General features: G+C 33.8%; 1 protein-coding gene and 1 long non-coding RNA gene across 3 annotated transcripts in view; one reads left to right on the top strand and one right to left on the bottom strand.

The window, feature by feature from the left end:
• LOC108740360 overlaps positions 1–21,108 on the bottom strand; it is an 85,161-nt gene that overhangs the window by 11,655 nt on the left and 52,398 nt on the right. The gene's annotated exons all lie outside the window — the stretch shown is intronic.
• LOC108740341 (sodium-dependent dopamine transporter) overlaps positions 1,172–21,108 on the top strand; it is a 76,719-nt gene continuing 56,782 nt past the window's right edge. The window contains exons 1-2 of the mRNA XM_025975283.1: positions 1,172–1,367; positions 9,293–9,482. Coding sequence (XP_025831068.1) covers positions 9,302–9,482 — 181 coding nt within the window. The 5' untranslated portion in view covers positions 1,172–1,367; positions 9,293–9,301. The remainder of the gene's footprint in view (positions 1,368–9,292; positions 9,483–21,108) is intronic.

Here is a 21,108-nt window from a genome sequence, read left to right as displayed (position 1 = left end):
CCTAGTAAATTTATTTCTGCTGGAATTTTATTTTTATAAATTTGTATCAAAAAATTGTAATTTTTATTATTTTCGTTTACGAAGCAACGAGCTAGTGGGATAAATTGTAAATATCGTTTTATTATTTACGTAAATTCTCATTTTTCATTTTCTTCGTGTAGAGAGAAAAATATGAAAACTAATCATAATCTAACCTTTCAAAGGTGCAAAAATTTTTCTTTTTTAATGTTTTACTGCAATTTTTGGTTAACAATTAATACTTAATTTATCATAGTAGGTGCTAAATTATTATTGGGCATGCCTTCCTATTTACACAATTCCAGAGTATATATGGATAATGTGGAAATGCAAAGGCATGTTCAACCATAATTTAGTACCTAGATACGATTTAGAATGACTCAATAGCCTAAAACAGTAATTGTGGAGTAAAGTTTAAAAGGAGCTCTGTTTGTGTAGATATTTATTTATTTAAATAATGCTTCACAAAGGATCGATATCAGAATCTATAAATGTTCTGAATTTGTATATGTTATAGGTTGGTTCTTATTTAGACAATTTTTGAATTCTTGTACTCCCAGAGTTCGAAATGAATAATAATAAAATAAAAATCTGTAAAAGTTGCTAGGAATAGTTAGTTAGCATTATACGTACGTTTGAAGTTTGGCAAGTGTAAAATAAAAAAATTGATTATGCAATACAGAAAGCGTCATGTCGTTCAGTGTTAAGTTATTATTTCGAGAGGAAGGATATTATTTCTAATAAATAAATTCACTCATATTCAGTTTAAATATTTCTTATTAGAAATAATATCCTTCCTCTGGAAATAATAACTTAACATTCAGAAACTTATATTACAGATTGGCACGATTTAACGTTAAGTTTTTTATTAATTTCGCTCGTACTTTAAACACTGTTGAAAAATACAACAGTGAATGACGTCAACACTTCATGCTAAATAATTTGTTTAAAACAAATCTGAAGCGTTTAAAACATGTGTTCAAAATAAATGTAAAAAAAAATGTTCAAAACATACGTATGAATACATTTTTAAAAACGTTTTGAACTGTTTTGTCCTCAAATTTAGTACGAAAATGTTTCTTTTATTACAAATATTCATAAAAAAAAAACAAAAAGAATTGGACTTTGATACGCACATTTTTGCAATGCTATAAGGGCGCATGTGTACATTGTGACCATTGAAGTAATATGAGAGTGTTAAAGAGCAATTTTCCTCCACTTCTTGTGATACGTCTACCTCCAGTAGCACCCCACGATGGGTCAGAGTGATTCCAGCTTTGCTGTCATCTACACGCTTTGGCGGTAGATGAGATGGTGCAACAGTGTCACATTCGCTTTCAACACATAAGGTAAAGAAAGTTTTTGGAAAGTTTTATTTTTTGATAACATTGATACAAAATTTAAGTTAGATTCCTGACCGTTACTATTATGTAGTTTTCCGCAGGGTGTCGGTCAAATAATTACGCAACTGTATGTTTTTGAAACGTTTCGGTTTATTCAATCATCTTCAGACTAAAAAAAATTGTTTTTTATTTATAGTTATAGAAGATGGTTAGATAAACCGAANGAAACTTATATTACAGATTGGCACGATTTAACGTTAAGTTTTTTATTAATTTCGAACTCTATGAACCGTTGGGAACATAAAAAAGTCATAAAAAATAAGGACCACTCCAAAAGGCGTACCTTTCACAATAATGGTAAAACAAAAATTAACATTTTACAAACAGGCGCTTCTTATTATGTACCTACCCACCTTAACGTTACATTTAAAAACAAAATTAATTAAATAGAAATAAATTATTATTATTATTAATTATATAATAGATTGCTTGCAGAATATGTTATAATGAAAATATTTTGTTATTTAAGTTAAGTAAATGCGTGTGACTTCAAATAAGTGCAAAATAAATTTTTAAGTAATTTAATTAACTATGACACGATTAGCCACTTACGTTTTATATAAGTGGTACGTGAGTTCTAGTTTTCAGATTTTTACTGCATGTCTAGAAGATGTTGCTCTTTTATTGTTAACTATCTCTAATGCTATTACAAAGTAGATACGATACGCCATGTTATTTTTTGGTTTCGTGATTTGCATTATATTCCGATAGTGTTCATAGAGAAATTAAGGAAAAACAATATAAAAGGGAGCTGATTGTTTAGTTTTTCAGATTTATTGGAATTTATTATTTTAGCGTACTTAGTGTAAATTTATATTCGTGTTCCTGAAAAAGTCGTGTTCTTGTACAGAGGATTTCGGGTATAACGACGACGAAGGGACCACTGTAATTTCGTCGTTTTATCCGGAAGTCGTTACAGGCAAAGGTAAAGAGATACAGACATGTATGTATAGATTTCGTCATTTTTCAATTTTGAAACGATTTCCGCCTTTTTTTAACAATAGAAAAAACGACAGAAAAAGGAAAGAGGGCGTACATAGGATTTGTAGATTTAGAGATAGCTTTTGACAAATGGGATAAGATGTTAAATATACTTAAAAATGTAGGGATGAGTTACAAAGATGGAAGAGTGATACTCAGTTTGTATAAAGAGCAGCAGGCAGTTATACAGATGGGGCTGTAACGTAGAGAAGGAAATATTAGGAAGGGAGTCAGATAGAGATGCACACTGTCACCGCTACTTTTTAATCTATACATCGAAGACGCGATCAACATCATTAAAGACAGTACAACTATACAGGGGCAAAAGATTAGTATGCTTAGATTTGCAGATGATATAGCAGTATTAGCAAGGAGGACCTAGAGATAGCTTTAAATAAAATGGAAGTGGTATTGACGAAACAGTATTCTATGAAAATAAATAAAACTAAAACAAAAATACTGGTATGCAAGGGAAGAAAAAGTAGGGAAAGAGCGAATATACAGATAGGAGACGAAATATTAGAAGAAGTGGCTGATTTTAAGTATCTAGGAAGTCAGATAAGTCAGAACGGAAGGAGTAGTAGGGATATAAAGTAGACGATAACGTAGGGTCGAGTCGTCTTCAATAAAAAGAATTTACTTTTGTGCTCGCGAACGGTTAATTTAGAAATTAGAAAAAGATTGTTAAAAGTGTATGTGAGGAACGCGGCGCTGTACGGGTGCGAAACATGGACGGTGGGAGAGACGGAAAAGAAAAGGTTAGAAGCGTCCTAAATGTGGTGCTGGAAGATGAGAAATGAAGAGATACTACAATGAATAGGAGAATAGAGGACTCTATGGAAGTCAGTAAAAAATAGACGAGGTAGGTTGGTGGGACACCTTCTCAGGCATGAAGGTCTAGTGAGAGACATATTAGAGGCAGAATGAGGAGATAAGAGGAGTAGAGGTAGACCTAGATTAGATTACTGTTAGCATATAGTTAAGGATGTGGAATGTTCCAGTTTTAAGGAAATTGGAAGATTAGCTCAGGATAGGAAGGAGTTGAGGTGCGTGTCCAATCAGTCTTAGGACTGACGACCTCATGATGATGAAAAGAAAATGCATGGTACTCGTGTGTCTCCTTTTAGCCTAAAGAATACAGGGCGTTTTGTAAACTCTATATTCTAATCTGAAAGCCGCCTTTGGTTGGAATTGCTTCCTAAAATGGCATGACAGTGGTATGGCTTAACTTTTTTCGATGTAGATTTATTAGATTTAGTAAATTTAATCAATATTAATGAAAACCGTCCGAAAAAAGAAGACACCTAATACATCCCTACTGCAAAACCAAACACAGTGCATACAATGTCCTTTCCGAGATCTTCTCTCACAGATTCCTAATTGAATATTCACCACATATGTGATCATAAATGAAGGGATTTGCTTCAATCATTGAAACAAACGAATATACGAGGGTGGATTGATAAGTTTCCGGCCTGACCAAGAAAAACAAGGTTTTTAAAAATTTTTTTTTTTTATTTCTCAACATAATCTCCTCCAAGGCTGATACATTTCTCATAGCGGTGTTCCAGTCTATTAATGCCATCTCTATAGACTGATTCGTCAAGCTCCTCAAAATAACCATTTACAGCTTCGATTACTTCTTCATTGTCCGCAAATCTCTTACCGCCAAGCCATTTTTTGAGATTAGGGAACAGAAAATAGTCACTCGGGGCTAGGTCTGGAGAGTAAGGAGGGTGCGGCATCAATTCAAACTTTAGATCGTTGATTTTAGCCGTCGCAACGATTGACGTGTGCGCTGGTGCGTTATCGTGATGAAACAAGATTTTTTTCTTCGCCAGATGAGGTCGTTTAATTTTCACCTCGTGGCTCAAACGTTGCAATAAGTCTGCGTAGTATTGACCAGTGATAGTATTACCCTTTGCAAGGTAATCAATGTATATAATACCTCTTGCATCCCAAAAAACAGTAGCCATAACCTTGTTCGCCGAAAAAATTGTTTTTGCCTTCTTTGGAGTTGGTTCCCCTGGTCCAATCCACTGTTTAGACTGTTCTTTGGTTTCAGGAGTGTAGTGGTGGACCCACGTTTCGTCAACGGTTACGAATCGACGCAAAAATTCGCTTGGATTACGCTTATACAATGACAAATTTGCGGTAGAAATGTTTTTTCGAATCAATTTTTGGTCGACTGTTAGCAAACGCGGCACCCATCTTGCACAGAGCTTTTCCATATGCAAATGTTGGTGCAAAATATGTTGCACACGTTCATATGACATCTTACAGGTCTCAGCTATCTCACGCACTTTCAATCTGCGGTCTCCCAGCACTATTTGATGAATTTTTTCGATCATATCTGGAGTTGTGACCTCAACGGGGCGTCCTGAGCGAGGCCCATCAGAGGTGCTCACACGACCCTTTTTAAACTCGGAAACCCACTGCTTAACGGTTGAATATGACGGGGAGGATGTCCCCAGTGTTGAGTCCATCTCTTTTTTAATTTCCTTCGGCGTTAACCCCTTCAAATAAAAGTATTTGATGACAGCACGATTTTCCTGCTTTTCCATTTTTACGAAAACCACAGAGGCGTCTTGTTCAGCGTGCTGTCAAACCTACACTAGCAAGGAGATCGGGCTGAAACTATAGCTACAAGCTATCCAAGGATGGTACTATAGAATGTCACCTCAAGGTAGGCCTAGTGGCGTCATCTCTTGGTTAGGCCGGAAACTTATCAATCCACCCTCGTACAAAATTTGGATATATCTTTCATTTTTCAATTAATCAACAAGAAAGTGAAGTAACACTTAAGTCGCGTGACTGCACGAAAAAATTGACCATTTTATCCACTACAATTGCATTGCTCAAATGTGCTGTTATTGGTACCAATTTGAAGATATATTAAAGGCTTTAAAGCTTGTTTTTGACTCGCGCTACTATTCATGATTGAACGAAACTTTTGGCAGGTACTGTATGAAAAAGTATGTTTAATGAACAACAGTCGAGAGTATAATGAACTTTTTTCTCCCTACCTACGATTTTGCCAGCGCGCATACAAGACATTGGGAGGGGGCCATCACTAGAGAAAGTAAATGAAGTATACTTGCTACATTCGTTCAGTGAGTTCTGATTTATTTGCTAGCATTGATTCAATTTGAAGTAGCTAGATCACGCGCAAGATCATACATATATATTTAATAATCAGTTAATGCTGTAGTTTAATTAAAAAATACTATTATAATATACAATCTAAATAAGTTTCACTTCTTGCGCGCTCGCTCCTTTTTTTCTTATTAAAATATTTTTTGTTTCATGTAATACATTGTGAAATCTATGTTTGGTTAAAAATTACTAGAATAAGGCCCCAAAATCGAGAATTTTCGCCGATAAAAAGTTTGTCAGTCTCTATATAACGAAGCAATTCTCAAAGTTTCAGGTTTATGGTTAAAACACGAATGAAGAAACACAAAGGTCTTGTTTTTACTGTGTGCCGTTTAGTAGATATTAAATTTCATATTTGTAATCAATAGAATGTTGGAAACTAATGCAATATATTTTGGGATTAATAATTTATTAGCACATAATTACGTAAAAAAACGATTATGACACCATTCTTACAACTATTACTTCAAAATTGACCGATATTTAACTAGGTACAGCACACGAAAAGAACATTTGAAGCGTTTTCCATTTTCAGAAAGACAAAGCGCTCTGTATGATTTCCACATGAGCACGCTGGAAGAAATACGGACCAAAATCATTTTGCAAGTGAAACAAAAGTTCTCCCAAGTTCTTTGAATTGCTTCACAATCTATTGTCTTAAAAATTGGCTTAATTGCTACTAGATACCATCTATAAGTTGTTGTCAATTGAAGCGAGATACTTATTATCAAACTAAATATTGAACAATGGTTCACATAAGTTTCTAATGAATTTTTAGGGGATATTACTCTATCAGTAATAATTAAAATGTTCGAGTTATTAATGGGTGTAATTCCTTTCAGTTTGAATTACTTTTTCACAAATTAACACTTTTTTCTTTCGCTGTCACTTATTTTAGATTATATTATTTCCTCAATTCCTCCTCCATTCCACTGTGTCTTCTGATCTTTGCAGATTGTCAGAACATTTTCCGGATCTTTATTCTTTTTGTGATTCTTAATCAACGTTTGGCTTCCTTTGACACAAATTTTCTTCTTTCCAATCTATTTTTTCTTCTATTGTTTCCACTTGTACTTTTACAGTATTGTGTAATCTTGTAACTTTACAAATTATTTTTATTTCTGGATTTTATTTCCATTTTTTAGTGATCAACTCGCTGATTTTTCATGGTTTCTGTACTATCTACGCTACTTATTGTATTTCTTTCTTTTTTTCGTTTTGTTTCTCTTTCTTTTTCTTCTCTTATCATTTTAATTTCATTTCCTATTTTGCATCTACTTATTTCATTCACTTTCTATTCTTCCATATCTCTCTTTTTAGAGATCTCTTCTCATCCATTTCATATCTTATTGTGATTATTATGATTTTTATTTTCTCTTCAATATGTGCTAATTTTATTTCTTTTGTGTCAGAGTTGCGATGAAAAAATGGAAACAGTAGTTTACTTAGGATAATTTAATTGATAAGTACATGTGCTGTTCACAAAATGAGAGCTGAACCAAGACTAAAAACTAAAGACTGCTTAAGTATTTCCGTACATGTTATTTCTATATGAATAACCGTTTTCTTACAGACTAAACAAAGTCTATCGGCGACTATCGAACACATATCTAATAGATTTATGATTTTCCATCCATGACTGTTTATTAAGCTAACTCACGGCTACACGTCGCCGTTGTAATATAAACAATTACCAGTCTCAACATTTTGTGCAGTTCTGTTTGGTCGCATTTTTTTTTGTATCTTCTCCTATATCCATATTCATCTTTTCCTTCTCGAATTTTGTCTATTTTGTGCTCAAAATTGTGCCACGTTCTTTTTTATTCATTTTCTCCTTTTTCTTGCTCTCCTTCTGTGAATTTTCTTCTTTCACTTCTTCCAATAGTAATAGATTTGCTAACGAACACATTTTCTCTTGTTAGACTTAGACAGAACTCGCATTCCTCTACAATCTACATCGTGTATCATTTAAATTTTCTGACTACTACGTTAAAAGGATAGCGTGTTTGTTCAATTCTGACCCTTTAGGATTAGGAACCTTCTTTTCATATCGGATTAGTTCACAAATGCATTTAACGTTTTAATATAACGGGACTTAAATACAGCCGATTGGAGTGATTAAAAATCAAACTAGAGATTCTATCTATATTTACATCAATTTTTACACAATAAAGAGACATCTACTACGTAATCCCTTATAGATGAAAATATTCGCCTTTTCAACTAACTTCAAAAGAGGAAGTTCTGAATTCGATTGTACTTTTTGTACCTTTCACAATGTTGTTTTCCGGTTTCTTATATTGGACAATCTTTGTAGCCCTGATAAGATTCACGCATGCTAATCGTAACGTTAGCTAGACAATAAAATAGCGATGTGTCTATTCACCGGTACTGTACCGATGACTAAGAAACTACTCGCCACTCGTTAGTCTTATAGTTTCATAAACCATGTAGATGTTTTATTGATCAACAAGCAACGTTTGCTTTTTAGTCACCGGTACGGTACCAGTGAGTAGCTTTTAGTCACTGGTACGGTACCAGTGAATAGCCTTTAGTTACCGGTACTGTACCGGTTAATAACCTCGTCCAAAAATAATGCTAACTCTTATATTATTCTTTTGAGAATTTGTTATCCTTTCGGTCCCTAATGACCTTTAGCTCAGGTCATAATAAATGGCTTACATAGAAGGAATCACATTCTAATTCACTTCAACTTATACAATTGGAGAGAGGAATTGAAAAGGCCCTGTCTATCATGGTACCCATTATTTTTGAGATAAAAACTGATTTATATTTTTCTACACATATTTTTAAGGTGAATTTGATATTTGGGTAGATTGTGTTGTTAAAATAAAATAATCTTTGTGCTCCTTTAAAACAAGCTACCATGTCATCCACGTATGTATGTATACCAAAAGTTCAAACAATAATTTCGAATAAGACAATTCAAATGCATTTACTTATAAGTACATAATTTTAAATTTCTTATCATTTTAATTAGTATAAGAGTTCGTAAATTGGGAACATATTAGTTGCATCAAAAAATAAGTTATGATACAGTTCCTTTTACGTTATAATTACTTTTGTTTAATTTAATTTAAACAATTAATTACTTTTCTTACTGAATATTGCTATTATTATTTTATGTTACGTAACAGTAATATTTCCTAATAGTCTGGTAGAAATAGACGTAAACATTAGAAAAAAGAAATAATTCGTTACAGCACTCTGATATTGTCGAACAAAAGCTGTTGTAAAAGAGGGAAAACAGCTTTTCGCGATTTTTGTGTATCCTATCGAAAAAAGTTGTTCTCGATATTTTCTACAAAAAAAAAAACGGAAAACCGGTTTTTCGGTTTTTTATTTTTTTTCTTTGACAATAAATTTCTATGAAGCAGAAACTTAGGCAAAATATACGTTTCAGTGTTGAAAAAGGCACTATTTTTTTTTAGACGGAAATATTTAGAGGCTGTCGTATAAAATAAAGTAAAAAAACATAAGATCTCCTACAATAATGTTAGAAGTAAAAGTGCTTATCGAAAATACCTTTGTATATGTAATTTGTTATTTCTATGAGAACAGCACCAGAGCTCTTTACTGTTTCACATAAACAAAAAAAAGTGGTTTATTTGTGTAAATCGTTTGAAAATGTTTTATAAGGGTGCCTAATGAAGGTTTCAGGTTTAACAAACGGGACAAATGCGAAAGTTTAACTCTGCCCTCTTATTTTTCAGGGCACCAGCATGTCCGGAAGGCTTCAATTAAAGTATGCGTCCACCGGACTTGGAGGACCCCCAAATTCCACCACAGACGACAGGGAAACGTGGGGTAAAAAAGTTGATTTCCTTTTATCCGTTATTGGATTTGCTGTGGACTTAGCAAACGTTTGGCGTTTCCCTTATCTTTGCTACAAAAATGGGGGTGGTAAGTTCTTCCTTTAGTGGTATTACATTTTTTTTGTTACAATTATTGGAGTTTTGTATTAGATTTTGTAATTTTGAGAAAAAGGGTACATCTTTTGGTGACGGCCCATTAGAATATTTCAGAAACTACTTCGATTTAAAATTTGAATATTTGTACAATGATGTTGTTGGGTATGCTCTCCTCAATTAAAATAACAGCATCTATGTAGCACTTCCGGAAGTTGACATCAGCTTCGTTATTTTAAATGGAACACCACGTTTAATATGGCGCTTTCGAATTCTAGTTGTGATTCTAGGTATAGTTGGGACGTTCAAAATTGGCATAGTCTGCAATGTATAGGGTTGTTCGGAAAGTCATTTCGTTTTTTCCCGACGGAGGATTTAATTGTATTTTTTTGCACTCAACTTCACATTTAAGCCGTATAATTTTTATATGCTTTGAGAGCTCATATAGCAAGGCTTGTGTGTGAAAAATTCCAATTAATTCTACGCAGTAGTTTTTGGTTGGTGCCCTTTTAAATATGGAGAGCGATAAGCAGCATTTTCGACATATCTTACTGTTTTACTACAGAAAGGGTAAAAATGCTGTTCAAGCCAGAAAGAAATTGACTGATGTGTATGGAGAAGGTGTGTTGACAGTACGCCAGTGCCAGAACTGGTTCGCTAAATTTCGATCCGGCAATTTTGATGTCGAAGATGCACCACGTTCGGGAAGGCCGGTTGAAGCTGATAAAGACGCGATAAAGGCATTAGTTGATGTGAACCGGCGAATAACAACACGTGAGATCGGATTGAGGTTAAATTTATCAAATTCAACAGTTTATGACCACTTGAAAGGCCTGGGATTATCCTCGAAGCTCGATGTATGGGTTCCCCATGTTCTCACAGAGAGAAATCTGTGTCGCCGCATTGACGTCTGCGATTCGCTTCTCAAACGTCACGAAAATGATCCGTTTTTGAAGCGCATCATCACTGGGGACGAAAAATGGGTTGTATACAACAACGTCAAACGCAAGAGGTCATGGAGCAAAAAAGATGAACCGGCTCAAACCATTTCCAAAGCCGATATTCACCAAAAAAAGGTGATGCTGTCTGTTTGGTGGGATTTTAAAGGAATCGTTTTTTTTTAGCTTTTACCGGATAACACAACGATTAATTCGGAAGTCTACTGTCATCAGCTGGACAAACTGAATGATGCACTTCAACAGAAAAGGTCAGAACTAATCAACAGGAAAGGTGTAGTGTTTCACCAAGACAACGCGAGACCTCACACAAGTTTGGTCACTCGCCAAAAGCTTTTACAGCTTGAATGGGATACAATGCTACACCCACCATATTCTCCAGACCTGGCACCATCGGATTATTATTTGTTCCGGTCACTCCAAAATTTTTTAGACGGTAAAACCTTCACCTCAAATGAGGAGGTCAAAAACCTCCTCGATCAGTTTTTTGCCAGCAAAGACCAAAAATTTTATGAGCGTGGAATTATGCTACTACCAGAAAGATGGCAAAAGGTGTTGGACCAGAACGGTCAATATATAATTTAATAAAGTATTTGTTTATTATACGAAAACTGTCTTTCATTTCCACAAAAAAAAACGAAATGACTTTCCGAACAACCCTATAACTATCGCATTTATTTTCTTTTTTCAACATACTAACTCGACTAGAACAGTTGCTGACAGAACGCCTACTTTTACTTACAACAAACGTTGTATTGAATATCGTAAACACAGAAAAGAGATGTCAGGTACGAATTGCAGCGGACACTAATAAAGAAAAAGGAATAACATTACATCTATTGATGTGTAATAGAAAGAGATGCAGATAAGTAGAATTTCAGCATGCTAGCATCGGACTAAAGAAAGTTCGACATTCTCAGGAATTTAGGAAAGCAAAACGCCTGTTTAAAGATATAATTCTAACCAGGCAGTTATANATTATTTATATTAAGCTTAACAACTATCCCCAAGGTAGCAGTACTAACCAGAGGTTACAGGGAGGTGTAACCTCTGGTTAGTACTGCTACCTACAATATCTATATGATACTGTTCAGGTTCTGGCGGTCGGTTTCAAAATTTTATCTATACTTCCTTTTGTACAAAACATAAAAAACATAAATGAGAAATAAATTGATATTGCTTTTATTGCTTTCCTTTTCGTAGTTTCCTGTTAACCTGCACAGTAGCAAATCTTTCCAATGGATAAAGATTAAATATTTATCAACATCATCATCATAAGGCTGTAAATTTGAATCCTGATTGGACACGCATCTCCATTTCTCATTTCCCGAAAACAATAACATTCCACATCTCTAACCATGTATTTGTGGATAGTGATCTAATATAAGTCTCTCTCTAACACCATTTACCCTGCTTTCACACAGACGGTTTTTTGCCGTGGCCGTGCACGGCAACCGTGCCGTGTATAATAGTAATACATTGGATTATATGAAAGCGTTCACACAGCACGGTTTGCTACCGTGGCCGTGCACGGCTGCCGTCACAGCACGGCATGGGGACTGCAACGGCACGGCGCCGTGGCCGTGCACGGCAACAGTGAGACAAGCAAGTGTATAGAAGTATTCACACGTGCCGTGTGTTCACACGGCAAAAATTGTTTTCAGGATCGTTTTTCTCTCTGAATTGTGCAGTTAACAGAAGAAATTATATAGTGTGGCGGATAATAACACCGCTATATTTAATTTAAAACATATATTTGACTAAACATTATATTACACCCTTTTGTAAATATTTCTACTCGAATTCTTTTGTATCTGTCTTTCTATTATTATTATTATTCTCTGTGAAAATATTTGGAACAGTGTCTTTATCAAGGTAAAAATCTTACTCCAAGCATCGGTAGAGATTATATAATTAAGAAAAATTTACCTCCTTTCTTAATAATATATCATTGGGGAAGATAATACAAAGGATATATTGAATATGAGCATTTAAATTTTCTCGGATATTTTTGAAGAAACAAGGTTTTGTACAGATATATATTACAATCTTCTTTTATCTCTTATAAGCTAGACAGTGAAAACTTTAATAATTTGATTTCTTTTGGTATCAAAGCGTTACATAACAGAAAGGAAAACCTTTTTCTATTTCTGATAGATTGTTTTCTGATTGATACTCAATTTTTTTTTATTTCCCTCTTGATATTAAATAAAGCGTAATCATTGTCAATTAATTTTGATGACTATTACTAATTTTTAAATCATCTTGCAATTTTACGCATAATTCATCGAAACTCCTAATGGACATTCGAAAATAATTAAAAAATTTGGAGCTATCCTCTCGTAGCTCATGAAATAATGTTACAAGTTCACCCATCAATTGTCTGTTTTCAAGTAGTGGATGAATCCAAAATCTTCTTGTTTTTTGTGTTTTTCTGCGATTATGCCATATAATTAGTAACAACATGCGTTTTTTTCATTCGTCCATTTTGGTCATGTATCAAAACAAAACTAAACCGTGAAAAACCGTGTGCAGTGTGAACGCAAAGCAAAATGAAATTACGGCACGGCACGGCACGGTTGCCGTTAGAAAACCGTCTGTGTGAAAGCAGGGTTACTTCTGTTTATACTTCCCATGTGTCTCTAGCTGGCCCAGGGGTCGGCAAACCGCATGCGGCTCTTTCAAGAAACAATTGCGGTTCTGCAAGTTCCCTTAAATAATTAACGGAGAGACACGCAGCGCACTGTACACCTAAAGCAAGAGACTTGCATTTTATGACTGACGTTATAATATATCTCAACGAACTGAATCTAAAGCTTCACGGAAAATGAAACACAGCATTTTCTGTACTAGAAGAAGTAGTTGGTTTTGAAAATAAATTGCTTCGTTTGGCAGAACATATGGAGATGGACACACTATTACATTTCCAGACCTCAAGGAAACATTGGGATGGAAGCAGTGCTTATATTGACACTGATGGTTCTTTCACAAGAACGATCAAAACAATGAAGGATGACTTCACTGAACGATTTGATTTGTTCAAAACTAATAAGCCTATCTTGGCTTTCATTGCCAACCCTTTCAAGGAAACAGCAAAAAAGTAAATTTTAAAGTGAAACTTTTATTGCATCGCCTCAAATTTTTTCGTTCATCTATCGCATGTCGCACTACAGCCGGCCGCGGAGTAGGGGTAAAACTGAAATGCGCTCGGCAGAGCAGCAAAGGCCAATATGGCAGCGCCCATGCTCGCATGAGCTAACCGTGCAGCATTTATATTCTCACTCATTCGTGCAAGTGCATGACAATTACATTTATGGGCTGTGAAACTCAAAGCGAAGAAAAAGTTATTGATAGAATAACTGAAGTTCAAAGTGATTTAAATCTATCGTCTTATTGATTGTATTTATCATGTATTTTATAGTTGGATATTATGTCTACTATTGATTTTCCAATATCATTCTCATTTTTCAATCATTAAGATAAGATTAAGGACGCGATTTTAATTTTAATACCTTAAATCGAATAATTTTCCGAAAATTTACAGTTAAATGCCTACAATCCGAAAAGTTTTATTTTCATCATGGTTTCATAAAACCACACAATTGTATTTTCACTCCATTAAATTCAATTGCTAGATTTAAAAAGCAAAGATTTGTGGAATTCGAAGAGTCTAAGTAGTACCTTAGAAGAGCTGGAAATGCAGAAATTCTCTTGATATCGCAACATAAGTGGCCAGCTCAAAAAGGGATGCCTAAGCCTGAGGGACCAATTTTCGATACNTAAGATAATATTAAGAACGCGATTTTAATTTTAATACCTTAAATCGAATAATTTTCCGAAAATTTACAGTACAGAAATGTCTATATCGCAACATAAGTGCCCAGCTTAAAAAGGGATGCCTAAGCCTGAGGCACCAATTTTCGATACTTGGAAAAGTCTTTTGGAATGCTATGACCCAATAAAAAAATGACTTTTGGTATGCTGACGATGGCGAAGAACTAACTAATCAAAATTTAGAGTCAAGTCTTAAACTAAAATCCACCAGTTATGTGCCAGATTTACAAAGCTTTCTAGAGAAATGCAAGGTCATCGTTAACATTGATTTTTTTAATATAATTTTAGTCTTGTAAAAGCCGAATTAAAAATTCGTGGCTCTTTGAAATTCATGAAACAATATTTTTATTGCGAATGACTCTTCCAGCTTAATAGTTTGCCGATCTCTGACCTAGCCCATCATATCTCAGGTGTCCTACTATACTACCTCTCCTATTCTTTATTGATTTCGTAGCTCATCCAGCACATCCTTATTTCTAACCTATCCACGGTATTTTCATCATCCTCCTATACCACATAGATATGTTCTCTAATTTTTTTATTGGGTTTTTTCGAATTTCTAAATTAACTGTTCTGAGTTTTTTGACTTTCTAGATATTGAAAACCTAGTTATTCGTCTCCAATTTTTATATTAGTTCTAAACCTATTTTTACCTCCCTTACAAGCAATATTTTTGATTTATTTTTATTTATTTTCATTTATTTTCATTCCGTACTCTTCTGGCAAACTAACTCCTTGCGGTATGCTAACAATAACACTTTTATATCATTGCCACATTTAAGCATTCTAATATTTTACCATTGTCAATCAATACCAAAAGATGTCCTGACCAGATACTACTGATCTTTAATTGTAATTGTTTTTAATTTCATAATGTTTTACAATTTTTATGAAATATGCTAATTTATTATCTATATTATCGAGAAATGAATATGAGATAAATCGGATAAACAAACTAGTGGAAATTCAACATGATAAAAAATGTCGCACCCTTAATATCGACTAGAACCATGTAACACAATAATTTTATTAACTTTAGACTATGTTCACTTGTAATTCACAAATATGATAAGTTGAAGAAGCTTTAAGAGCATTATTTAAAATTTAAGTGGTGCTATCGACGAGAAAGTACTAAAGGAAAGTTGTAGCTCACTTTTTGATTGAAAAATCAATATAATGCATATCGTAAGAACGATGTCAAAGATCACAGTAGCAGATATCCTACATCTATATATGTGGGTAAACACATTTTCCAGTTCCTATTTTGGGCATCGGTGCTATTAGTTCATACTTCATACAATAATAATAACAATACTAGATGGAACGGATGGTAGACATAACACTACTCTGCTTACGAGCTTGGTGTTATGGAGGGGTGATAAAAATATTACGAAAATAACAGGTTAGAAATGGGGAGGTATTGAGAAAGGTAGGAAAACACATGGTGCTATGGGAGTCAGTAAGCAAAAAGAGATAAAGGAGCCAGGACACCTTTTGGAAACACGAAGAAGAGTTAGAAACATATTAGAAGTGGAAACAGGAGTAAATGGGGGCAGATGATAGCATACAGTAGATTACTGATCACAAATGGAGATTTGAAATGTTGTAGTATTTAGGAAGGAGCAGAGGTATGAGTTCAGCCAGTCATTGACTGAAGACTCTATGAAGATGATAATGAATATCAAACAATATCGTATGTAAAATATATATTCTGCAATAATAACATTAATAGGTAGGCCACCATCAAAAGGTCGTCAGTCCTAAGGTTGGACATACACCTCCACTCTTTCGTATCCTGAGTCAATCTTCGCTTTTCCTTAAACTAGTACATCCCACATCCTTAACTACCATATTTGTGAACAGTCATCTCATTTAAATCTACCTTTACTCCTCTTAACTCCTGTTTCTTTTAATATGCCTCTGACTAGTTCTTTATGCCTGAGATGGTATCCTACTAATCTATCTTGCTTATTTCTTATTAACTTCCACAGCGCCCTCTTTTCTCCTACTCCTTCTAGCACCTCCTTATTTTTAACCTTCCCTATCATCATCATCATTGGCCTATAACATCACATTTCAAACGCTTATAATCCTTCTCCTCCTCCCCTTCGTCCACGATTTGTAACATAAATAGTTAATGTAATTTTATGGAGCTGTTTTCTCATGGTGAAAATGTATCTTAGACTAATACATGCCCGTTTTGGTCTTGGTCTTGTTCATTTCATCTGACACGTTTTTTAAAATAATTAAATTAATAATACTATTCTGCACTGACCTGTGACACTGACACCTTGGTCTACTGCCAATCACTTGGATCGACTATGTGCATAAAAGTACAAAGAGCTAAACATTGTCAATCAGACTTAATTTAATCTAACAAATAAGAAACAATGCTGTCAAAAATACAAATGAAATACAACACGGACTCTGCTAATTATTTTATTATTATTTGATTGAATTGAAAATAGTGAACTTTGAAACATTTACTTAATTGTTTTGTTTTGTGCCTTACTATCTTCTGCAAACTTGCTCTTTATTTCAGAAACTCCTTGTATACAGTCGAACTTCGATAACTCGAATTTTTGATAAGTCGAACCAAATTGATTCGCAAAAGCGTCAAAAATAGGAAATGCGTGTAAATTTGTCTTGATTACTCGAACTTCGATTACTCGAATATCTTGATAACTCGAACGAAATATTTTGCGCCAACTTTGATAAGTCGAATTTTCTGGGGGAATCCCGTAATTTCGGCCGCTTTTTAACGCAGGCAGTTCAGTTTCTGCGCTTACTAAGTTCACTTGTTTGACTTACTAGTTACTACTAACAAAATGTAAAAAATACTGTGCCTATTTCATTTATATATTGCATTAAAGACATTTTTGCGTGTGTTAATATGTCATCAAAACGTACTTTAAAAACATTGTCTGTTGGTCAAAAATTTAAGCTTATAAAGGAAGTGGAAAGTGGCTCAAGAAATATATATATATGTAACTTTGAAGTACGGTATTCCGGCAAGTACAGTTTCTACTATTTTAAAGAATAAGCACTCAATTATCACCGCAGTGGAAAATGATAGTGCAAGTGGCTAAAAAAGCCTGTGTATGAAAATGTAGACAAAGCAGTTTTAGAGTGGTTTAAATCGGCAAGAAGGCAGAACTTACCTATATCCGGGGGGTTAATTAAAAATATGTTGATAGTACTGTTTCATAATTTTTGTTATTCCTTTGAAAAGCATAGATATTAAGGCACTTATGTAACATTTAACCAATTTTTACTGAAATAAATACATAAATGTTCATTCACAAAGAAATACTAATTAAAGAAGTATTATTTGATAACTCGAAGTTTTTATGTGTCACATCGCAGTTCGAGTTATCGAAGTTCGACTGTATTTATTTAATACCTGTATCATAAAATTTCAAGAGAATCTGCATTACCCTTTTAACGTGAAATTTTTAAAAACACCTTCTGCAAAAACTTTTTCTTTTCAAAAATGTTGAAATAAACGTTTGAACTACCATACTCCATATTCAGTGATTTGCTTTTGAATCAGAGTACCCTAAGTGGTTATAGATTTCGTAGACAAGGTCCTATTAAATTCCATAATGTTAAAAATAGCAAAAAGTATCGTCATTTACATCTATCTATATCTTATCAACACCAAATACTAAGGGACCGTTATATTCGCTCTATCAGTCGATACGCTAATGGTTTTGAAATCAAATTATGAAGAAAGAGCTTTTACATCGTCCTTGTTATTAGCTTCAGAGTTCCCTTTAATTGGCTCAAAGTGTAGTTGTAATGACAGCGACACCGTGTCATCTCAATCAATTTCGGCCCTCGAGCAACGGACGCTTTTGAGTACCTATACTTATTACACATATTGTAAATTACATAATAAGAGTACATGTATAGCGACTACCAAGAACACGTGCTGATTTAATTTTTAAAGTACCTGTCTCCTGCATTTGAAATATGTCTGTATGTCCTTTATTGATGATCATCACATGTCTGGCGAAAATTCTGCATAAATAGAAAATGTAATTATAGCTGTCAATTCGAGGGCCTCTAAAACGGTGATTTTCTATCAACAATTAGGTAGCTTATGTTTAATTGTAGGGTAAAAATAAAATGTTTCTAAATTTAACATGTCAGCTTATGTTATTTAGGGGGCAGATGATAGCATACAGTAGATTACTGATCACAAATAGAGATTTGAAATGTTGTAGTATTTAGGAAGGAGCAGAGGTATGAGTTCAGCCAGTCATTGACTGAAGACTCTATGAAGATGATAATGAATATCAAACAATATCGTATGTAAAATATATATTCTGCAATAATAACATTAATAGGTAGGCCACCATCAAAAGGTCGTCAGTCCTAAGGTTGGACATACACCTCCACTCTTTCGTATCCTGAGTCAATCTTCGCTTTTCCTTAAACTAGTACATCCCACATCCTTAACTACCATATTTGTGAACAGTCATCTCATTTAAATCTACCTTTACTCCTCTTAACTCCTGTTTCTTTTAATATGCCTCTGACTAGTTCTTTATGCCTGAGATGGTATCCTACTAATCTATCTTGCTTATTTCTTATTAACTTCCACAGCGCCCTCTTTTCTCCTACTCCTTCTAGCACCTCCTTATTTTTAACCTTCCCTATCATCATCATCATTGGCCTATAACATCACATTTCAAACGCTTATAATCCTTCTCCTCCTCCCCTTCGTCCACGATTTGTAACATAAATAGTTAATGTAATTTTATGGAGCTGTTTTCTCATGGTGAAAATGTATCTTAGACTAATACATGCCCGTTTTGGTCTTGGTCTTGTTCATTTCATCTGACACGTTTTTTAAAATAATTAAATTAATAATACTATTCTGCACTGACCTGTGACACTGACACCTTGGTCTACTGCCAATCACTTGGATCGACTATGTGCATAAAAGTACAAAGAGCTAAACATTGTCAATCAGACTTAATTTAATCTAACAAATAAGAAACAATGCTGTCAAAAATACAAATGAAATACAACACGGACTCTGCTAATTATTTTATTATTATTTGATTGAATTGAAAATAGTGAACTTTGAAACATTTACTTAATTGTTTTGTTTTGTGCCTTACTATCTCCTGCAAACTTGCTCTTTATTTCAGAAACTCCTTGTATACAGTCGAACTTCGATAACTCGAATTTTTGATAAGTCGAACCAAATTGATTGGCAATAGCGTCAAAAGTAGGAAATGCGTGTAAATTTGTCTTGATTACTCGAACTTCGATTACTCGAATATCTTGATAACTCGAACGAAATATTTTGCGCCAACTTTGATAAGTCGAATTTTCTGGGGGAATCCCGTAATTTCGGCCGCTTTTTAACGCAGGCAGTTCAGTTTCTGCGCTTACTAAGTTCACTTGTTTGACTTACTAGTTACTACTAACAAAATGTAAAAAATACTGTGCCTATTTCATTTATATATTGCATTAAAGACATTTTTGCGTGTGTTAATATGTCATCAAAACGTACTTTAAAAACATTGTCTGTTGGTCAAAAATTTAAGCTTATAAAGGAAGTGGAAAGTGGCTCAAGAAATATATATATGTAACTTTGAAGTACGGTATTCCGGCAAGTACAGTTTCTACTATTTTAAAGAATAAGCACTCAATTATCACCGCAGTGGAAAATGATAGTGCAAGTGGGAATATCAAGAGGCTAAACAAGCCTGTGTATGAAATTGTACACAAAGCAGTTTCAGAGTGGTTTAAATCGGCAAGAAGGCAGAACTTACCTATATCCGGGGGGTTAATTAAAAATATGTTGATAGTACTGTTTCATAATTTTTGTTATTCCTTTGAAAAGCATAGATATTGAGGCACTTTGTAACATTTAACCAATTTTTACTGAAATAAATACATAAATGTTCATTCACAAAGAAATACTAATTAAAGAAGTATTATTTGATAACTCGAAGCTAAGGGTAGAAAATTAGAGGATGAATCCCATTTTTAACCTTAATAATACTTAAAGTATCTATGAATAGGTAAATGCTACATGTTCAAGAAATTTTCGACAACACCTTCATAGGGTCCGAACAGTTCAAAATTAAAAAGTTTCATTATAATTTTTATTAAAATTTACAAGTTCTCGAAGTGGTAATAACAACTGCGTTAGAGATGGGAACGTAAATAGTTTAAATTAGTTGGACATAAAGACCACAAAGAGAAATGGCATTATCTGGGTAGTTTTGGTACTTTTAAACTACCCCATTGTTTTTATATTTCCTATCTATTAAACATTTTTGCCAGAATTTTTTATACCATGAAAAAAATACTTCCAAGTAAAGACTTTAATACCTAATTAATAAGAATTGTCGGGCTTCCTTATCAAGGATGAAGTAAAAATATGCAATACCACTTATGTTTTATATGCCTATGTCACAGAAGTTCGTTGCTATCTTATCGGAGGTCGATGTTAATAACTTCAGAAACATGAAATATCGTGTTATAAATTTAATTGCTCCAATTTTGTAACGAGTGTACACTGACGTAAACTATTTTTTTAAAATTCCAAGAAAACAAAATTATAAAGTATTACCTAGATCTTACGAAACGTATGCATTCAGTTCAATTTTTAGACAGTTCAATGAAGTTTGTTGGTTGCTATTGTTAATAAAATTAATGAAGCTATTCTTTTAACAGATTTTCGATGATTTTGTTTATATTATCATATATTTACCACATTATTTGTTTTCACAACTTGCTGTGAAATTAATACATTTTAACACGATGTAATATTATTATATTATATAAACGTACAAATTATTATTG

Source organism: Agrilus planipennis, unplaced genomic scaffold, assembly GCF_000699045.2.
Source record: "Agrilus planipennis isolate EAB-ADULT unplaced genomic scaffold, Apla_2.0 scaffold271, whole genome shotgun sequence".
NCBI lineage: Eukaryota > Metazoa > Arthropoda > Insecta > Coleoptera > Buprestidae > Agrilus > Agrilus planipennis.
This window is presented reverse-complemented; position numbering and strand designations above follow the sequence as displayed.